At 41.1% G+C, this 21,699-nt stretch overlaps 1 protein-coding gene across 1 annotated transcript; it reads right to left on the reverse strand.

The window, feature by feature from the left end:
• On the reverse strand, positions 1-14,190 carry C1QTNF8 (C1q and TNF related 8; the record flags this gene model as incomplete). Its single annotated transcript, XM_084640372.1, has 3 exons — positions 14,096-14,190; positions 1,932-2,172; positions 1-548 (listed from the first exon to the last, which is right to left on the reverse strand). The coding sequence occupies exons 2-3, from the start codon at positions 2,155-2,157 to the stop codon at positions 1-3; spliced, it is 774 nt and encodes a 257-aa protein (XP_084496498.1). The 5' UTR covers positions 2,158-2,172; positions 14,096-14,190.
• Positions 14,191-21,699: the final 7,509 nt, after the last annotated feature.

The raw sequence follows: 21,699 nt of genomic DNA on the forward strand, positions 1-21,699 counted from the left end.
CTACTCTATGGCTGGTTTAATTAAATGGCCATTGAAGGTGATGTAAATATCAGACTCCTCACTATAGATGCCATTTTCCCTCTCTCGTTTAAACATTCTCACCCAGACCTCATCTCCTTCCTGCAGCTCGAGCATGAGACTCTGGCTCTGCATGATGCTCCGATCACTGGGCTGGGCATAGAGGATGGCCACTTCCTTATTGTTCTTCATTAAGTGCAGGTAGGTCTCTTTGAAGTTCCAGGTGTGGACATTAAGGTTTAAGAAGTAGATCCCTGGCACATAGCAGAAGAATTTCCCTGTGAACATGCTGAAGTGTTCGTAGAGATTCACAAACTCCGTATCAAAAGTGACATGCTGGAAATAATCAGAGCTGTGGAGAGGTTTTCTCCGGCCCACTGAAAAGGCAGCATAATGCAGCTTGCAGGAATTGCCTGGTGGACCAACCTGGCCTTTCTGACCTTTCCGTCCATTATAACCACGTAGCCCTCGTTCTCCATCCTTTCCAGCCCCTCCGGTGATCCCTTTCTCTCCCAGGTCACCTTTTTCACCTATGATCACAAAGAGGAATTAAGTTGCAAACATATGCACACACACTACATGCCACAGACACGTCTGGATGGAGATAGCCAGCATCCCAACTGGTAAAATAACACCTTCTCAATGGCTGCATTGAGAAATATTTATCATAACTAAATCACATCTAGATTTGAATTCAGGAATACTATTGACAGGAACCCGCTAGCTAGCATGCCTATTCCATATATTAACCACACAACAAATAAGATAGCTTTCTCTGATACATTATAGATTTATAGATTTCAGCTGCAGAGGGGACCACTCTGATCATCTAGGGTATGCAATTTTACATTTGCATTATTATTTCCAACCAGATTATTGGAAGGATTAAACTATAAAATTCAAGAGCACATGGACATTTTGCTAGGGAGAGAAGGCTAGAGTCCTAATTTTTTTATTAATTGAGCTATAATCTGTGTTAATAGGATGGATAGTGAGAACAATTATTCATGGAACCTTTGGCAACCACTATGTAGAATTTGTTTTTAGCATGTCCATACCTCTTTTCATTCATGGGAACAACATGTTTTCTTCTTGTTTTTGTTTTTTGGTACAAATATTTGCAGAAAGTGAATTTTCACCCCTTAGCTGAGTGATTTATGATTTAGGTGACCAACTACCAAGGGTGAGTAAGAGAGAGGATGGCAAAAACAAAGGGATAAAACCATGGGATGATATTCTAGCCCCATTGACTTTAATGTGTAAACCGCCTAGGTCCATGAACCCGACCCATATCATTTACATATATACAGTTACACACATACAGACTTTCTGTGGCAGAGAAGAAGGGAGTAACTATGGGTGTGGTTGATGGGAAACAGAACAAAACATCCAAGTTTAATAGATTCATATGTTTTAATGCCAGAAGGGACCATTGTTACTATCTAGTCTGACCTGAATAACGTAGAAACTCACCCAATCCATCCTGTATCAACCTTATAACTTCTGTTTGAGCTACACCATATCTTTTAGAAAGTTATTCAGTCTTGATTCAAAGATAATACATGATGGAGAGTCTGCCATGTCCCTAGATATGTTGTTCCAATGGGTAATCACCCTTGGTATTAAAATATATATGCCTTATTTCTAGCCTGAATTTGTTTAGCTTTAGCTTCCTGCCATTGGAGTTCATCCAGCCATCTCCCGGTAGATTACAAAGCTGTCAACTCTGACATCTTTTCCACATATAGGTAGTTATGGTCTGTAACCAAGTTGCCTCCTGACCTTCTCTTGGATAAACTATATAGACTGAGCAGCTTTGGTTCTTAAGAGATGGGTGTTTTCCACCTTGGAGGAGGAACATGGCTTGTGAAGTTATGGTAAATTCACAAAGTGTGGTCCTGGGCTTGACTCACCTTTCAGGATGGTGATATCTATTGTGGGCTGGACTTTGGGCACTGAATAGGTGGGGTCATTGCTCGTCCTAGTGGATCGTGACGAGGCGAAGGAGACTGGCTCTTCTGAAGGCCCACAACATCGCACGCATGAAAGCCGCCGGGCTTCCCGTCTCAGCGAGCCCTTTTCTCGTAGGGTGCTGGCATTCACAGTGGATACCAAGAGCATCAGAAGCACAGCACTCATCTTCAGCTGAGCCAGCTGGAGCAGGAGAGTAATAGGAATGATTAATGTGGTGATTTAAGCCAGAGCAACCGTTGGCCACCTATTCACTTACCTTAGGCTTTCCTTCTTCATTATGTTATACTGGTGTAGCACTTAGTCGGGGATGAGGGACCCATTCCACTAGGCGATGTACACCCACAACAAAGAGAGAGTACCTACCTTTGAGTTCACAAACTAAGTATGTCTGAAGAGACAACAGATGGATACAACATAAAGACTGGAGAGATCATGATCTAACAAAGAGATGATTATTAGTGTCGCAAGTACTGGTCACAGCACACCTACTGTGTAACCATTGTCGAACCAATGTTTGCCAAAGGCTTTGGATGAAAAGCACAAAATATTACTAGATATTAGTATTATTACTTATTATTTATTATTTATTATTTATGTATTATTTAATTATTGGTGTTATTTACTATTACAATCTCTAATTATTGCAATTCTAAAAATAATGCAAACTCATATGTAACAAACATAACTCTCCAAAATAGAGAGAAAGAAACTATGATTTCAGAAAAACCTTCAACTGAAAAAAAAAATCATCATTTGCTCCAAATAACCTTCCTTTCAGCCTGTTAGTTAACCACTGTAAGACAGACTATGCTTTTATGATTATATTGGTTTGTTGCTTCCTGCAGAATTCTGTGTAGGCTTCATATTTGCATTGCTGAATATGTATACCGGAAAGCCAAACATCCCCAATGAATGCAGCCATAAGTGACTGTTGCTTTGCACGAACACTGGTTCTTGAATTTTAATATTGATTTTTGTACTGTATTGTTGGCAAGCTCCAAAATCCTGAATTGCAAATGAGAAGTGAAGGGAAATATAGTAGACAGTGGATAGGAGGAGACCTTCTAGCATACAGCTTTCAGTCTTCTTACCAAGGATGGAAGTAGAAATATCACCTTATTGGCGAAAATCACAGTCTTCACTGACTTCAGGGAAATTGCAAGTTGTTTCTTGCAAAAAATTATGCCCCTTCCCCCCAGTCTCAACATCCATTGAAATCCAAGAAAAGACTTTAATTTACTTCAACAGACTTTGGATCAGGCACTTCATGAACACGTTAGTACTGCAGCAATTCTTACTAGACTATCAGGGGAAGGTGGGAGAAGTGATGGATGGATGCCCCAGTTATGGGAAATACATGATCTGCACAAAGATCCTGTTCACAGTAGATTTCAAACCATGGTAAGCCAGATTGGTTCTCCTGAGCTGGGAAGCACTATGCCTTCACCAGCTGGAGAATGGATTCGTGCAGAGAATATGGAACAAATTTTCATGAGGGCTGTCCTGGCACTTTCTAGGAGACATTTTCCTCTGGTGTTTTTTTTAAATTTATCATCCGGAAAGAATCAGAACCCACACATCCTTATTATTCAGTTGTTCTGTTCTGTCTAACTCATGATGAGACTCGAGGAATGCTTATTAACATGCTAAACTAATTCTAGTCAATAGCATGGAAAAAACTACCCATCCATTTGGGAACGGTCAACAGTCCTTCACCAAATTTTGAATAATTTTAAAAGATTTTTTTCATTCACAGTATACAGAAATCTGGTTTTAGGTATCAGTTTTACAGAACAAGGTTCTCATTTACACTAATGACCCTTTACACCACTCGGGCAGTACAAAAGGGCCTTTAAACTGTGTGTGATTTAGAGCTCCACTCACTTGAAGGACCCTTTACATGGGCAGAATATTGTAAAGGGGTCTTAGTGTAAATGGGAATCAGGCCTCAGATAGGTGACCCATTGGACCAAGTATATCATGCTTAAATGGTGTATGGCCCACAGGGGACATTCTGTTTATGGGCAACAAGTTTCTAGGCTCACTTAGGGCCTGACCTACAGATTACTGCAGTACTGTATTTGCTCAGCAATATAAAGATCTGTATTAGCTTCACTTGATCTACAAATTATTCAGCGCCAACTTAATTTCAGCGAAAGTTGAAGGTATTTAGCTCTTCTCAGGGCCTTGGCCTTCTAGTCAGTAACCTTTGAGATATATTGTAGGAGACTGTCATTTCAATCTCAAAGTATTGAGTTTAGGAGACATAACTGCTTTATGCCTGCTTTTAATACCTTACTTGAGGACAATCAGAGAATTCATTAAGAAAAATATTTCTAATGTGGCCAGAGATGGAAAATTCATAAATGTGGAGACATTAACTCTCGTGATTAAAATACACTGTCCTCATTAGGCAGAAGAATGGTGATTATAACTAACAAATTAGCAAGTGTGGGGGTTTTGCTATAAAAAAAAAATGAGAGAACTCATCCACTCAGTGACTTTTTTTTTCTTTTTTTATGTCTCAGAAAAAGAGCAGTGTTCTGGCTCTATGCACATTGTAACACCATTGGGGAAATCAACAAAGTCCATATTTTCTTCCATGATCCATGAAGGGTCAAAATGCAAGCATTTGGCTAGAATTTCCTTTTGTTATGAAAAACACTGTCAACTGAGAAAATCATCCATCCATAGACTGAACCTCTTAGATCTAAGCTAAAGAAAAAATTCCCCTGATGGCTCTTGCATTCTCATGAAGCATATCCCAACATCACTGACAATATTTCAATCACGTTTTTTTTTAAAGATCAACTCTAGTTCATAAAGGAATTAATTCAGGGGAGTCCTAGAGCCTGCGTTATATACAGGAGGTCAGACTACATGATCACAGTGGTCCCTTCTGGCCTAAAAATCTATGAGTCAATGGAATCCAGGAAATACATTTTCTTTCAGACCTATGGAGTTTGGGCCTCACCAAGGTTTTCTACTGTGTCTTGACAGTGTATACCACTGTCCTCTTCTGGATGGAATTTTTAGACCTGATTTAGATCCGAATGGTAGAAACCTGTGTATCTGAATGACTCGTGGACCATGTGTAGTTAGATGAGACCACCGGGGTTTTTGAGCATGCATGTGGTTATAGATTGTTACTAGTAGAGAGGAGAGGAGATGCAAAACAGAGAGCTGGGGGGAAAGAGGCGAATGGAGGGAGAGGAATAAACCAACCAAATAAAGCCACAGTAGAGAATTTTTGAAAGTTTGAAAGCCATTCGGTATAAAGACACACAGCAACTAAAGGAAAAGGAGAAATCTAGAAAGCAGAATGAGTGAATAAAGAGAGACCAAACTCTGAGTTACAGGGAAGCAACCTAATTCAGAGGGGGAAAAATAAGAGAAGAAAAGTAAGTCTAGAGATTGGTTGGAAAAACCTATCAGAAACCTGGAGAAAGAGGCAAGAAGGTACAATACAAGAAAAGAAAAATGTAAAAAGCGGGAGAGAGCCAAAACCATAACAGCCAGGAAGGAAATAGATGTGGGGAGGGTTGTGTGTTTTTTTCTTATTAAAGACAGTTATTGGGATCTTACTGTCCCAAGTATGGCGATAACCTGCTTTCTCTCAACAAGAAGGCAGGTGTATCTTCTTCTGAACAACGAACTCTGATTGTTATCACCTTCACTTCCAATAAAGATCTGGCAGTCTGTGCGTCTTCAGAAAATAAATCAAAATCCTGTACCAGAGAAATGTTTGTCCTACTTTCTGATACTGATCTGACATGCTTGCTTGTGTCTATAATGATATATTAGCTCAACACTGAATGCCCGGAGACTGCAAAGCTGATCTCTTTCTTATTTGATCACCCTTCATGGTGCCTCTAGGGAAAGATTCATTTTCGAAGCAGCAGGTCAGAAATAGAAGTATAAATCAGCTTATTTCTTTGCTGTGAAAAATGTTTCCCTGCTATGAAAACAAGAATCCCCAGATGTCTGTTGTCCCACTGAGTAGAAAGCCCAGACATGGGATCATACACAGTCATCATGTTATTAACACCTATAACTGAATTAAAAGGAATTTTTTTTATTTGTCTGGTATTCTTATCTGCTACTTGCTATAGGAGGAGGCTCCAAGACAAAGGAGGACTTTTCCAAAATACAGTTCAGGGGGTTACAACCTTCCTACCAAACGATGTATTTCTTTCATTTTTGCTGCACTTTCAAGGACCCTAAAACAAAGAAGCAGAAATACAGCAAAACAAAAACAAACAAATAAAAACGGTATTTGGGAGACTTCTTGGAGAGAGGGACCCAATCCACAACATTTACATCAGGAATTGAACTTTCCCACATTTCAGGAAGCCCAGATCAGAAGGTTTGGATTTGAATGTGTATTTTCCCAAGCTTCAAAAGTGTTTGGATCCTGACTTTTAGGTTTGGGATCAGTTCTGATTTCTAGCCCAATTTTGCAGATGTCCTCGGTTTAAATAAACTCTGAAAAAGTATCTGAATTTTTCTGAGTTTGTCCATAGAGCACCCAACTTCTGAACCTTTTGAGGTTTGCCCATTTTAATTCCTTCCACACCTAGATCCATGTTCCCTAACAGTAGACGTGACCAAACTATGTATGCAATGGCGCTGATAATTCCTCATTATGAGAGCTCCACATACTTTGATCTGTCAGATTTCCATTAACGAGCTTTTGTTACTTTAAGGGGATGCTATTTCTCAGCTAATCTGATTCCAAATAGGCAATTTCAATGACAGAAGAAAAATGTCTTGCCGTCCCGATAACACTGCCAAATGCCCTGCTCTGAACCCAGGAAGTTCAGCATTAATGTGCTCAATTTCTGGTGGAAATTAAAACAAAACAAACAACATTGACATTTTCTCCTACAATTGGCAGAATAGAACTTCTTTGGATATTAAATGGGGATAGCTTCAAAACCGGTTTTTTTGTCATTTTTCTCTCCCGCTCTGCATTTTTGACTAGGATGACAATGTCAAACCAACATAAGACTCTGTTCCTAAGGTATTTCTGCCAGACCAGAGCAGGAAGTACTACAGTCTCATGAAAGTCTGTCTCCCATATAGCAAATTCAACAGATTCTGAAAAGTGTAAGTGTCCAAACTTTGGTGCTCATTTGTGAACAGAACCCGCATCTTATTACTGAGGACTGAGCTCCCTTACATCAGTGGCAAAGCAGGTGTGGTATGAATAGCCATGGCAGAGTTTGATTTAATTTTTTTTATGATTTTGATAGATATCAATGTTTATTTTTATTTCTATCCAGTTAAATTTTCACCGTTGTCCAAAATGATGGGTTTTAAGCATTTTTATTGTTATCTATTTAAATTTCTATTGTTGTGGGACATTATAACGGGGGTGTCAGACAATCATTATTTAATGACAGTGGGCATCCAGATTCCTCTCTGAATGAGGTGGTATAACTCATCAAATAACAAAGGTGAACACTGAATGTGTTTATGCAGCTGGGTTGGCTTTAACAAACACTGGCTGTTTCATTTGATTCTAGAGGGAAAGGTCATATATATGGTGTTAGAGTCTGTTTGCACATAGATTTAAAAAAAATAATAATAAAGTGAATGACATGCAAGGAAAGGGGGGTGTCATAAATATAAAGGTTTCAGAGTAACAGCCGTGTTAGTCTGTATTCGCAAAAAGAAAAGGAGTACTTGTGGCACCTTAGAGACTAACCAATTTATTTGAGCATGAGCTTTCATGAGCTACAGCTCACTTCACCGGATGCATACTGTGGAAAGTGTAGAAGATCTTTTATACACACAAAGCATGAAAAAATACCTCCCCCCACCCCACTCTCCTGCTGGCAATAGCTTATCTAAAGTGACCACTCTCCTTACAATGTGTATGATAATCAAGGTGGGCCATTTCCAGCACAAATCCAGGGTTTAACAAGAACGTCTGGGGGGGGGGGGGCAGGGGGTTAGGAAAAAACAAGGGGAAATAGGTTACCTTGCATAATGACTTAGCCACTCCCAGTCTCTATTCAAGCCTAAGTTAATTGTATCCAATTTGCAAATGAATTCCAATTCAACAGTTTCTCGCTGGAGTCTGGATTTGAAGTTTTTTTGTTGGGAAGAATTGCAACTTTCATGTCTGTAATTGCGTGACCAGAGAGATTGAAGTGTTCTCCGACTGGTTTATGAATGTTATAATTCTTGACATCTGATTTGTGTCCATTTATTCTTTTACATAGAGACTGTCCAGTTTGACCAATGAACATGGCAGAGGGGCATTGCTGGCACATGATGCCATATATCACATTGGTGGATGTGCAGGTGAATGAGCCTCTGATAGTGCGGCTGATGTGATTAGGCCCTATAATGGTGTCCCCTGAACAGATACGTGGACACAGTTGGCAACGGGCTTTGTTGCAAAGATAGGTTCCTGGGTTAGTGGTTCTGTTGTGTGGGATGTGGTTGCTGGTGAGTATTTGCTTCAGGTTGGGGGGCTGTCTGTAGGCAAGGACTGGCCTGTCTCCCAGGATTTGTGAGAGTGTTGGGTCATCCTTCAGGATAGGTTGTAGATCCCTAATAATGCGTTGGAGGGGTTTTAGTTGGGGGCTGAAGGTGACGGCTAGTGGCGTTCTGTTATTTTCTTTGTTAGGCCTGTTCTGTAGTAGGTGACTTCTGGGAACTCTTCTGGCTCTATCAATCTATTTCTTCACTTCCGCAGGTGGGTATTGTAGTTGTAAGAATGCTTGATAGAGGTCTTGTAGGTGTTTGTCTCTGTCTGAGGGGTTGGAGCAAATGCGGTTGTATCGCAGAGCTTGACTGTAGACGATGGATCGTATGGTGTGGTCAGGGTGAAAGCTGGAGGCATGTAGGTAGGAATAGCGGTCAGTAGGTTTCCGGTATAGGGTGGTGTTTATGTGACCATCGTTTATTAGCACTGTAGTGTCCAGGAAGTGGATCTCTTGTGTGGACTGGACCAGGCTGAGGTTGATGGTGGGATGGAAATTGTTGAAATCATGATGGAATTCCTCAAGGGCTTCTTTTCCATGGGTCCAGATGATGAAGATGTAATCAATATAGCGCAAGTAGAGTAGGGGCGTTAGGGGACGAGAGCTGAGGAAGCGTTGTTCTAAGTCAGCCATAAAAATGTTGGCATACTGTGGGGCCATGCAGGTACCCATAGCAGTGCCGCTGATTTGAAGGTATACATTGTCCCCAAATGTAAAATAGTTATGGGTAAGGACAAAGTCACAAAGTTCAGCCACCAGGTTAGCCGTGACATAATGAAGCAAATACTCACCAGCAACCACATACCACACAACAGAACCACTAACCCAGGAACCTATCCTTGCAACAAAGCCCGTTGCCAACTGTGCCCACATATCTATTCAGGGGACACCATCACAGGGCGTAATAACATCAGCCACACTATCAGAGGCTCATTCACCTGCACATCCACCAATGTGATTTATGCCATCATGTGCCAGCAATGTCCCTCTACCATGTACATTGGTCAAACTGGACAGTCTCTACGTAAAAGAATAAATGGACACAAATCAGATGTCAAGAATTATAACATTCATAAACCAGTCGGAGAACACTTCAATCTCTCTGGTCACGCAATCACAGACATGAAAGTTGCAATTCTTCAACAAAAAAACTTCAAATCCAGACTCCAGCGAGAAACTGCTGAATTGGAATTCATTTGCAAATTGGATACAATTAACTTAGGTTTGAATAGAGACTGGGAGTGGCTAAGTCATTATGCAAGGTAACCTATTTCCCCTTGTTTTTTCCTAAACCCCCCGCCCCCAAGACGTTCTTGTTAAACCCTGGATTTGTGCTGGAAATGGCCCACCTTGATTATCATACACATTGTAAGGAGAGTGGTCACTTTAGATAAGCTATTACCAGCAGGAGAGTGGGTTTGTGTGTGTGTTGTTGGGGGGAGGGTGAGAAAACCTGGATTTGTGCTGGAAATGGCCCAACTTGATTATCATACACATTGTAAGGAGAGTGATCACTTTAGATAAGCTATTGCCAGCAGGAGAGTGGGGTGGGGGGAGGTATTTTTTCATGCTTTGTGTGTATAAAAGATCTTCTACACTTTCCACAGTATGCATCCGGTGAAGTGAGCTGTAGCTCACGAAAGCTTATGCTCAAATAAATTGGTTAGTCTCTAAGGTGCCCAAAGTACTCCTTTTCTTTTTATAAATATAAAGGGAAGGGTAACCACCTTTCTGTACACAGTGCTATAAAATCCCTCCTGGCCAGAGGCAAAACCCTTTCACCTGTAAAGGGTTAAGAAGCTAAGGTAACCCCACTGTCACCTGACCCAAAATGGCCAATGAGGGGACAAGATTCTTTCAAATCTGGAGGGGGGAAGGGACAAAGGGTTTGGTCTGTCTGTGTGATGCTTTTGCCGGGAACAGATCAGAAATGCAGCCTTACAACTCCTGTTAAGTTAGTAAGTAATCTAACTAGAAAATGCTTTAGATTTTCTTTTGTTTAATGGCTGGTAAAATCAGCTGTGCTGGAGGGAATGTATATTCCTATTTTTGTGTCTTTTTGTAACTTAAGGTTTTGCCTAGAGGGATTCTCCATGTTTTGAATCTGATTACCCTGTAAGGTATTTACCATCCTGATTTTACAGAGGTGATTCTTTTACCTTTTCTTTAATTAAAATTCTTCTTTTAAGAACCTGATTGATTTTTCATTGTTCTTAAGATCCAAGGGTTTGGGTCTGTGTTCACCTGTACCAATTGGTGAGGATTATTATCAAGCCTTCCCCAGGAAAGGGGGTGTAGAGTTTGGGGGGATATTTTGGGGAAGACATCTCCAAGGGGGCTCTTTCCTTTTCTTTGTTTAAAACGCTTAGTTGTGGCAGCATACGGTTCAAGGACAAGGCAAAGTTTGTACCTTGGGGAAGTTTTTAACCTAAGCTGGTAAGAATAAGTTTAGGGTGTCTTTCATGCAGGTCCCCACATCTGTACCCTAGAGTTCAGAGTGGGGAGGAACCTTGACACGTGACCTTCTTCCCACCCACACTCACAGTTTCCCTCCACTCTGAGGGTATCTGGGAGGCATCTGGGCCTGAGGGCCTCTGGTGTGATTCCAGTGCAATGATCTGTAGTCTGTTGGGGTTCTTGGGGCAGTTGGCTTTTACATGTCCCAGCTCGTTACATTTAAAACATCGCCCAGCTGACTGGTCACTGGGGTGAGGTGGGTTGCTGGAGAATGGTATATATGGTGCTAGAGTCTGTCTGAACATAGATTTAAAAATAATAATAATAAAGTGAATGACATGCAAGGAAAGGGGGGTTAATGAACAACTCACACTCCTCCAGTCTGACCATTCAGTTTGGTTTCTCTACAAGCTGAAGGCAAGTCAGCCTGGGGAAAGGGAATCTCTTTAGTTTATACAAGAGGCAATATGCCTTGTGGGTAGGGGCATAGCATTCTGGAGATGTGGGTTAAATTCCTAGTTCTGGCACAGACTTTGTGTGACCTTGGCCAACACTTAATCTATCCCGTGCCTCAGTTTTCCATCTGTAAAGCTGGGATAATATTTTATTTGCTCACACAGGGGTTGTGAGGATAAAATTCATTCATAACTGGGAGGCGCTTGATGAAGGCCAGGTAAGTAGGTATATCTATTCTTGAGTCACAGGATGTCTGTTTAAATTTCTGCTAATATAGTCCTTTCCCTTTATTCCTAGGATTTGTCCTGGTCACTTAAAAACGCCGTTCTAAGATTACCTTTCCTTTAACTTACAGAGCAGCTTAAGCCACTGCCCAATTCACTGAGGATAAACATCCTCAACTAAAACCCAGTAGCTGATTTAAGGTAAAGATCCCTTTTGTATGGTATAGCTGGAAAACACACCGCGATTTGTTGTACTGCAGGCTTTTGAATTGATCCGAGGATGGAGCCCCCTTCTAGTAGCAGAAACGTGCCTTCTGCTTTACCTTTATTACCTTCTGGGAAGTCTTCAATGTTGGCTAACATGTTCCCCGCTCCTGGTGGTGGAAATGGCTGGAAGCAAAGAACTTTAAGGCTGTTACACTGTGAACACTAGACTCCATCTTGGAAGTAATCTGATTTTGCTGGAGGAGCTAAAGTTTCTTCTTGGATGATTTATTACGCAAAGGCCTTGCCACTCTCCAGAGCCGTTAGCACTACAAGGTCTACAAGTCCAAACAGCTGAGCAATTTCTTCTTCCTGCAATGGCTCATGGTGAAATGGGTGGGCAGCCATTCTTAGAAACTATAGCACACGCTGAGTAGTAATTAACATTCTTGCAGCCATGAATTGACTTGCAAATTCATGAAGAGGAAGAGTTAGATTCAAAAAGGCAATGTGGTTCGAAATACCTACGTTATTCATTGCCTAGTGCAGATGACCCACTGGTAGCTTCCTCTGTTCACGCTGTTTTCAAAACATTTTGGAATTAATCTGAAGAGGATTCCCTAGCATTGCGAGCAGAATCTAAATTGGCTGAAATCCTTTTAATGCTGCTGCTTATAGCTTCCTCGCTTTGTATGAATACATGCCGATACATACAAAAAGAGCTTCTAAGAGCCTGAAGTAAACCCCTAGACTTGTACACTCCAAAAGCTGGGCTTGTTTTGAACTGGATCTTAACACTGCAGAAGCTCAGATTAGACCCAAGCTCACTGGCTGGCTGGTCCGTCCTTTTAAATGGGCTATACAAAAGTTTTGATTCAAACTTTGCCACTCAACAAGTTTTTAATCCAATTCCTAATAAAAAGGGATAGAATTATTCTGTTACTATATTTATATCACTAATTCAGATCCAGTGTAAGCAGACGTAACTCCACTGTGATCTGGGGAGTAGCACCTGGGGTTTTAAACCATGGTTTTAAAGCAGGTGTCAATTGCCCTCTGGTTCACGAATAATTTGGGATGGTAAACAGTTACTTTTTCTTACTAAAGAAATAAAAATCCCTTTCTAGTTCACCTTTCCCCTGAGCGGGATTTGGCATGTGCATCCAGAGTCCCTACTTGCCAGGATGATTGCCATGGATTGGAAATGGCCATGCTTTTTTACTAGGCGGGCCCTTGAAAGGAATCCCATTTTCGCAGCATGTCCAGACAATGATTCAGCCCTGCTTTGTGGAGAGAGGAGACAAGTTCCAGTGAAATAATATGCAGGGCAATTGCCCAGATGAAGCAAATTAACTGACTGTCTCATGCTCCTTTGCACTCTTCTGGTGGAAATATCGTTTGTCTCAGTGACTCACCAGCAATGAGTCACTTGATCTTTGGACTTTCTTGGTTTCAGCTAAAGGCTGAAATTGTTTGGAGGGTTTGTTTGCTTTTTTCAGCAACTAAAATGTTTTCACAGCACAGATTGACGTGTCACAGCAGAACGGCACAAATACCCCGTTTCAAATTGCCACACTCATCCTACCTGTGAAATAGCTGAGAGTGGATGCTGAGTCCAATATGACCGGCGGGTCCCTCTTTCAATCCATGTGACCTACACTACTGTGACTAACAATCATCATAATAATAACAATTAATAACTGATTACTATATCTCTCTCCCCTGAGCCACTCTGGCACCACCATTGATTCCTGGCTGAGGCTAAGAAAAAAAGCACAATCAAAACTGTTGAGTCCATGTTGTTTCCCTGCCTGTCTCCCCCTTCTTTCCTCCATCACATCTGTTCTAGCAGAGAGTTGATCTGCAGACTAATACAGCTGAAGGTCACCATAGCTCAGGAGGCTTTCAGAAATAATGGCAAGCATCACAGAGCAGGGGCCCTGGTTGTATACAACAGGGTCATGGTGACTCTTCCACCACTTACCCCACACCAGACAATAGTACAAAATATATTCATGCCTCAATGTCTGTGGTGACTAATGAAACAATGAGCGTTAAGTGGGAACAAATCAGAGCCAGTTCAGTGACATTCTGGAAAGCCCATGCGCTTCCTTTCACTTATTTTGCATGTGGCAGCAAGCAGAAAGTGAGGCACAGCCATCCCTTTATAGTGACTCACGAGAACAACCTGCAGCCGCTGGTTGGGAACAGTTCTGACTCCAGATCAGTACTGTTTTGCCATCTGTGTAGATCCATTTAACTTACCTTGTGACTCAAAATCCCCTTCTCCTTAGTTTCCTTGTTGTTGCCTAGTGAGCTTCATAATATGAAAGCCCCTGTTCATTCAGCTGTTGGTCTGGTGGCTTCTGTTGCGGCAACTTCCTTGCCGGTGTCCAAAGGAAACAGTGAGTGTCAGTCCAACTTCTTATGAAACTCAGCAGCTACAGCGCAGACAGTTTGCAAGTGATTTTTCTTTGCTACTTGTTTTCATCCAATTGTGCTGGATTGGGCTCCTGCTTTCTTGTTTTGCTGTTGCCTTCTCGGCATTTGGAGGAAGTCTGTCAGGCTGCACAGCTCCTCTCACAATAATAGAGATGAAGAATTTTAAAAAAACAAAAACAAAACAAACCGACAATCGGCCCTCGTGGCCGGAGAGAAGATGAAAGTGCTAGAAACACATGAAACCGATTATCTTTTGGTGGACTCAGCATCTTCTCAGGGGGGAAAAAAGAAAAGCAGCCCTGTCTTTTACACATCAGATGCAGTGGTGAGAAAAGGAGAAAGTAAATAAGTGTAAATGGTGTCCCTAGCCTCTGTTTGCCAGAAGCTGGGAATGGGCAACAGGGGATGGATCACTTGATGATTCCCTGTTCTGTTCATACCCTCTGGGGCACCCAGCACCAGCCACTGTCAGAAAACAAAAAGAAAAGGAGTACTTGTGGCACCTTAGAGACTAACCAATTTATTAGAGCATAAGCTTTGCATCTGAGGAAGTGAGCTGTAGCTCACGAAAGCTTATGCTCTAATAAATTGGTTAGTCTCTAAGGTGCCACAAGTACTCCTTTTCTTTTTGCGAATACAGACTAACACGGCTGTTACTCTGAAACCTGTCAGAAAACAGGATACTGGGCTAGATGGACCTTTGGTCTGACCCAGTATTGCCGCTTTTATGTTCTTAAGGACCCACCAGGCTCTACAATGTAATCTGCAGCTTCCCTTGACTTTAACCAGGAGGTGCTGTCCAAGAAGAACAAATCCCAGCATGCAAAGAACCCAGGCTGCTTGGATCAAGATGTACCCAGGGCGCAGGCATACATGACCTATGCCATATTCTCTGAAGGATGTAACTCCATATTTATAACAAAAAAAGAAAAAGGAAGATGGCAGCAATCTGTTGCATTTTAGTGCAGATGTGGTGCAAATCTCAGGAAGGTGTACATTAATGGACTCTTCCTAATATCCAAGAATGCATTATAATTTCCCTGTGATAATCCTTCCACCTCCAAAAATAACCCCAAAGCATTTGTGTGGTAATAAACAGCTACAGGATGTCACACATGCCATCTATTGCTCCTAAACTATTGTTAGCTCATGTCAGGGAGAAGAAGTCAAGATGGAATAAATGGCATGAGTAAAGTGACACAATCTTTTCAACCATTAGTTCCCGGACTGTCTTTCATTTGTACCTGTTGCCTAACAAAGTATGGGTCAGGTTTATAATGCCACGATTGTAATTACACTGAAAGGACAACATAATCACACTGGTTTTACTTTTCAGCAGGTAATCACCACCTTTTCAAATAACCCAAAAGTTCACTACGTGACTGAATTACTTATTCTTCTGATGTTAGTCTCAATTACATTAAAATAAGCCCTTCATTAGAAGCACATTGAAGTTGCAAAGTCAAGCAAGTTAGGAAATGGCACAATTAAGGTTGCCCAGCCATTCAACTGCTGAACTGTCCTAATAAAGTCAGCTGTCCTAATAAAGTCATCCTACCTATAGTCTCCCAGCTCAGCCCTTCGAGTGCCCCTCCTTTCCTTTTCTCCCGGTCTCGCTAATCCCATTTTAACAAATCCCCACCCAAAGAATTAAGAAGGAAACAAACAGTCCTGCACCACCAAAAGTCAAGGAACTAACACAACATTTGCAGACCATCACGTTGTTCATTGCGTGCATCTTCTATCCCTTTCCCCTACTCTTTGTGGGTGTTGCCTGTTTAGATAGTGAGCACTTTGGGGGCAGGAACTGTCTTCTGCTTTGTGCTGGGGGCTTCGTTCCTGGTCCCTATGCACTACCAAAATACAGATAGATAATATTAGGAACGAGGGATATTAACTACATTGTATTTACACTGTAGTTATTGTCAGCTGTGCAGTGAACTTTGTGGTTACATGGATTATTGGTAAATACAGGCCATGTGATGCCTAACCACAGTGTGATTGTTATATAATTACAGCATAATTACCTGCATTGTATTATACAATGCAACCCAAAATGGTTTGTTTACTGATTTGTCCAGCCTTGGATTAAATTAGTAATGTTTTGGTTCTCTGGGAATAACCGGTCTTTTTTGGGTATGGTGAGAAGGGAACAGGAGTGCCTGGCTGGAGGAAATTGGTAGGTGTGGGAGGCCAGTCTAAAAGAAAGAAGTGCTTACCCATCACTCGCTGAGTGTTCGAGCTGTGTTTAGCCTTGCAGCTGCTCATTCTGTGCTTCTGCCAGCCCTGGGCATTCAGCTCCTGTCAGCCGGGAAGCTGAGTATTGAATCGTCTGTGTATGTGACTCCCCAAGAACTTCAGAGGCCAGGGCTACTGTCCATTCCAGCACGCTGTGTGCTCCCAGTAACAAAGAAGACTAACAGTGGAGCATGCCATACAGGTGTGCGCTGGGGTGGGGAGAGCCTGCGGGCAGAAGATATGGAAGCAGGAGCATTGGCACAGAATGGTATTTTCCATAGCTCCCTGGAGGCAGGGGCCCAGGGACCAGCGTACGCCTTAGGAGCTCAAGCAGGGTTCCACGTCGCCGCTGGATTACTTTTGCTTGAGGCTAACACCCTGTAGGCTGCTGTCCTGTTATGGTGCCACTTCAGTCAGGTTGTTTTGTTACCATCTGCTGTAAACCAGTGTTCCAGGGTGGCAACCTTTAACTTGACATCAGAAATGTTCACAACTCCCTTACATTTACTACAGAAGAGTAAAAAACGGACCAAGTGTGCAATGCTAAGCCTATATAATACAACTGCTGCACTATGTTTTAACATCAGAAACTGACCGTTCTGGCCACCCTGAAGTTTTTTCTGGACATTTAATTCTCTTTGCTTTAAAATGGTAAGAAAACATTTATTCCCTCATAACCCCCCTCCCCTGGTTGCCCTTCATGACTACCCCAGGGGTTGGAACCCACTGGGCAAGAAACACTGCTCTAGATGAAGGTGAATTTATTATTAATAGGCTCTACTGGACTGGGGTTTTCCCATTCATTTGCACATCGCAGACCTTGAGGCCAGCACTCGTTCTCGTAAGGTCTCCCACACAGTGTTCTAAACTCTAAGCTTGCATCAGGGAGCCGTTCTTTTTGGAAATGGTTTACACTTTCATAGATGAGTAAAGTGGTATGAAATGAGCAAGGACACATTTACAGCTTGTCCAGTCCACCGTTAAAATATATACTAACAAACACTATCCAGCAGGAGATATTTCCACTCAGTTTTTTAAACAAAATTTACAGTCTCCATTACAGATTCTTAAACACCAGATCTGTTTGTGTGACCTGTCTGCATCCATTTCCATTTGTGATTCATCACCTCTCTACACACAATCAGTTTGATCAACATGTTACGTTATGAAGCTGACTCTCGTCTTTGGTGCAAATGTACATAGCAAGTGCTGGATTAAAGGCCCTGAGCAAGCAATTGCACTGGAAAAGTGGGATAGATGCTTTTACAAACCTTTGGAGGTGGGGGAAAGAACACACATAACTAGAAGTGGATCAGGGTTTTCTTTATAATAAAATACTGGTCTTATTTTAGAAAATTCCAAGGTTCTGTGCGGTTTCAGAGTAGCAGCCGTGTTAGTCTGTATCCGCAAAAAGAAAAGGAGTACTTGTGGCACCTTAGAGACTAACAAATTTATTTGAACATAAGCTTTCGTGAGCTACAGCTCACTTGTGTGTGTGTGTGTGTGTGTGTGTGTGTGTGTATAATATTTAAATTATAGCTGGTTGAAATTTTCTAAATTTGGAATTTTTCTTTGAAAATTTGCATTGAAATTTCAAATTTGTAGATTTTTTTTAAAGGGGGGGATATTAGTGAAATCTTTGTTTGTTTTTTTCATTTTTCAACCAGCTCTAGAAAACATTAAATCTCATAGGGCATCACATTGATTGATCTATTTTAGGATCTGTGTGTCACCATTCATCTTCTGCCTCAGTACCCACATTTCACAGGAAGGCTGAAGAGCAGCGGATTGACATTTTCAGTTCTCGTCTTTATCAGCTGCTGCATATCAAGTGGCTAGGCAAGATCACCAGTGAGAACATTAGTAGCTGAACCAAGCCCCTGCCTCCATCAGCACTGGTTTAGTTTTGGCAGCTTTCTTGGTATGGCCAAATTGTTAGGATGGAAGACCAGTGAAGCATGAAGCATGTTTGCCAAGAAATTACACTACACAGCCAGCAATCACATGGCCACCAAAAGCTTTAGTGGTGTGACAAGATTGCACAATGATGGAGAGAGACTGAGCATCTACCAGGGTCTCTGAAGAAACCTAGCTAGAAATTGATCCAGGTGCTGCTCAATCTGCAAGGAGACTACCTTTATTACCCTTGATGATGATTCATCTTCAGCTGGACTACTGACATACATAATGCTCAACGTGTCTTTGCAGGATCATGGCCTCCGTGCTTCCCAGGTGAAGTGAATACGTGCAGTGATGACTTAACTGAGTCTTCTGCTTTTCTCCCTTCCTCTGTTACCAGAGGCCCTGGTTAATATTTGTAACTAAGGCATAATTAATCATAGAATCATAGACTATCAGGGTTGGAAGGGACCTCAGGAGGTCATCTAGTCCCACCCCCTGCTCAAAGCAGGACCAATCCCCAACTAAATCAATGAATTCTGTCAGCAGCACGGACCTATAGTGACTGGTTGTATACATTGACTAGACACGTGTGTCTTTATTGAGAAAAGCAAACTAACAAGAAGGAGAGATGGGTTTGTGGTTAAGACACTGGGCTGGAACTTGGGAGATTTGGGTTCAGGTTGTGGCTTTGCCACAAGCTGCTTGTGCGACATTAGACAAGCCATTTAATCTCTCAATTCCCCATCTGTAATCTGGAGATAATTCTTTCTGTCTGTCTTGCTTATTTAGGCTAAGCTCTTCCGGGCAGGGAATGTCTCTTACTATGTGAACGTATAGCACGCAGCGCAAGGGTTGGAAGTGATCTTTTGTATGAATACAAAAATACAGACGACAATCAATAGATTTCAGGCAACGTAAAGAGTGTTTACGTTGAAACGCCCTGAAAACGCCTTTAGTTGAACAGAAATTGGCAAAAATAGAATAAGTCTTAGACAGATATTTTAATTTTCTATCTTCAAGCTTTGTACACAAGGAAAACTGTTATGGTAACCAGTGTCTGGCATCAGAAGAGTTCTCTCCAGACTAAACAGTTCCTTTGCCTACTGAATGGAAAACCTAGTTTTTCTGAACAATAATCAGATTCAAGGAAGGTGAATATTTCTGTTTACCCAGTTGATTTATAAATCTTGGCTTTTGCCCATGCAGGGAGCTGCTTTAAGGGGAAAAATATCAGCTTCACAAACTGTACTAGGCTTGCAGCAAATTAATAAGAAACTCCCTATACTTTATAGTAATGAGTTTTTCAGGACAGGCAGCACTGAGTGTCCTTCCAAAAACTGAACTCCTCCTCTATGCTCTTTTTTATGTGTAGAGTTTGGGGAGGCTATTGCAATGCATTTTATCTAAAAAGTTGGGTGAGATTCAGTGAGGCTCAGCTGAAAATGGACATCAGTAGGTTTAAATTTTCAAGAGAGCAAGGAAATGTTCCACTTGCAAATCTTCATAGTTAGTTCTCAGAAACATCTTAGAACCCTCTGGGTTTTTTTAAGTGAAGGCCCATCCTTCATTTACTTGAAAACATGCCATAGATAGAAGCTTCATCTATCTGAGTAAGAACCATTTTCTTACGAAAAAGGATGTATTTTCTCTTTCTCTCCTTTTTTTCTGGCTCAGTGACTGTGTTCTCTGTTTATTCTCTCTGCTTCTGTTCAAGGCTGAAGCTCTGTACCATGACAACCCATGTATCACATGGCAAAACACACCCGGCTGTTTCCTGTGGAAACATTAAATATTAAACTAACTTTCCTCCTGGCCTTCTGATGGGGAGTGATTTTTGTAACATGGCAAAACCCCCAGTATGCACTGAAATCAGACATCTTTTGCAATTAGTTGTCAGTGCAGATAATACAAAAGTGAAAAGAAAAGGAGTACTTGTGGAGTACAGCTGTAGCTCATGAAAGCTTATGCTCAAATAAATTGGTTAGTCTCTAAGGTGCCACAAGTACTCCTTTTCTTTTTGCGAATACAGACTAACACGACTGTTACTCTGAAACCTGTCATAATACAAAAGTGGATGCAGATAACCTGATTAATGTATTGACAGTACTGAACTCTAAAGCAAATTGGGGAAAATGAAGAAGGTTAGCTCTGAAAATATTACTATGCCAGAATACAGCCAGAGGATTGACAGCAAGTGGAATTTGCAAAGCCTTTAACAGAATAAAGTCAAACTAGTCTTTACTTGGTGATTTAAAAATGTATGAATGAAAACTGAGGTCTGTTTTAAGAACACTTTACCAGATGCCTGAAAACTTACAGTCCCACAATTAAGAAAGAAGGCTACACTGGTTAAAAAACCAAACTTCATGGCTTAAAGAGGATGTGCACGTAAATTATAACAAAAAAAATTTAAAAGATCAATATATATATATAACAAATAAAAAGGGGAATTTGATAGCAAATATAAATTAGAAGCCAATAATTGTAGAAAATTGATAAGGGAAGCAAAAGAACACAACAAATCTATAGCCATCAGGGTGAAGGACAATAAGAAACAGTTGTTAAAGCATATTAGTAACAAAATGAATCCTAACAATATTGGTCCATTATTAGATAGGAATGGTAGCATTGTCAATAATAAGGCAGAAACGTTCAATAAATATTTTTGTTCTGTTTTTGGTAAAAAGTCAGATGATGTGTTCATATCTGATGATAACATCTTTCTAGTCTAACATTAACTAAGGAGACTGTTAAAGAGCAACTACTGTAGTTAGAAATGTTGAAATCAACAGGTCCAAGGAGCTGGGCAAGGAGCTCTCTGGACCATTAATACCGATTTTCAGTAAGCCTTGGAACGCTGGGGAAGTTCCAGAAGACAAAGAAAGCTAATGTTGTGCCAATATTTTGAAAGGGTAAATTGGATGGCCAGGATAATTATAGACCTGTCATCTTGACATTGATACCAGGCAAAATAATGGAATGGCTGATATGGGACTCACTTCATAAATAATTAAAGGAGGGTAATATAATTAATGCCAATTAACTTGGGTTTATGGGAAATAATTCTTGTTTTATTAAACTGGTATCTCTTTGGATGAGATTACAAGTTTTATTGCTAAAGGTAATTGTGTTGATGTGATGGACTTCTATAAGGAATTTGAAAGTAGAATGATATAAAATCAGCATGACACAAATAAAGTGGATTAAAAACTGGCTAGCTGATAGGTGTCAAAATGTAATTGTAAATATAGAATGATCATCTAGCAGGATCCCGAAGGGATAAGTTC

The sequence above is a fragment of the Lepidochelys olivacea genome (genome assembly GCF_965140295.1).
Source record: "Lepidochelys olivacea isolate rLepOli2 genome assembly, chromosome: 10".
NCBI lineage: Eukaryota > Metazoa > Chordata > Testudines > Cheloniidae > Lepidochelys > Lepidochelys olivacea.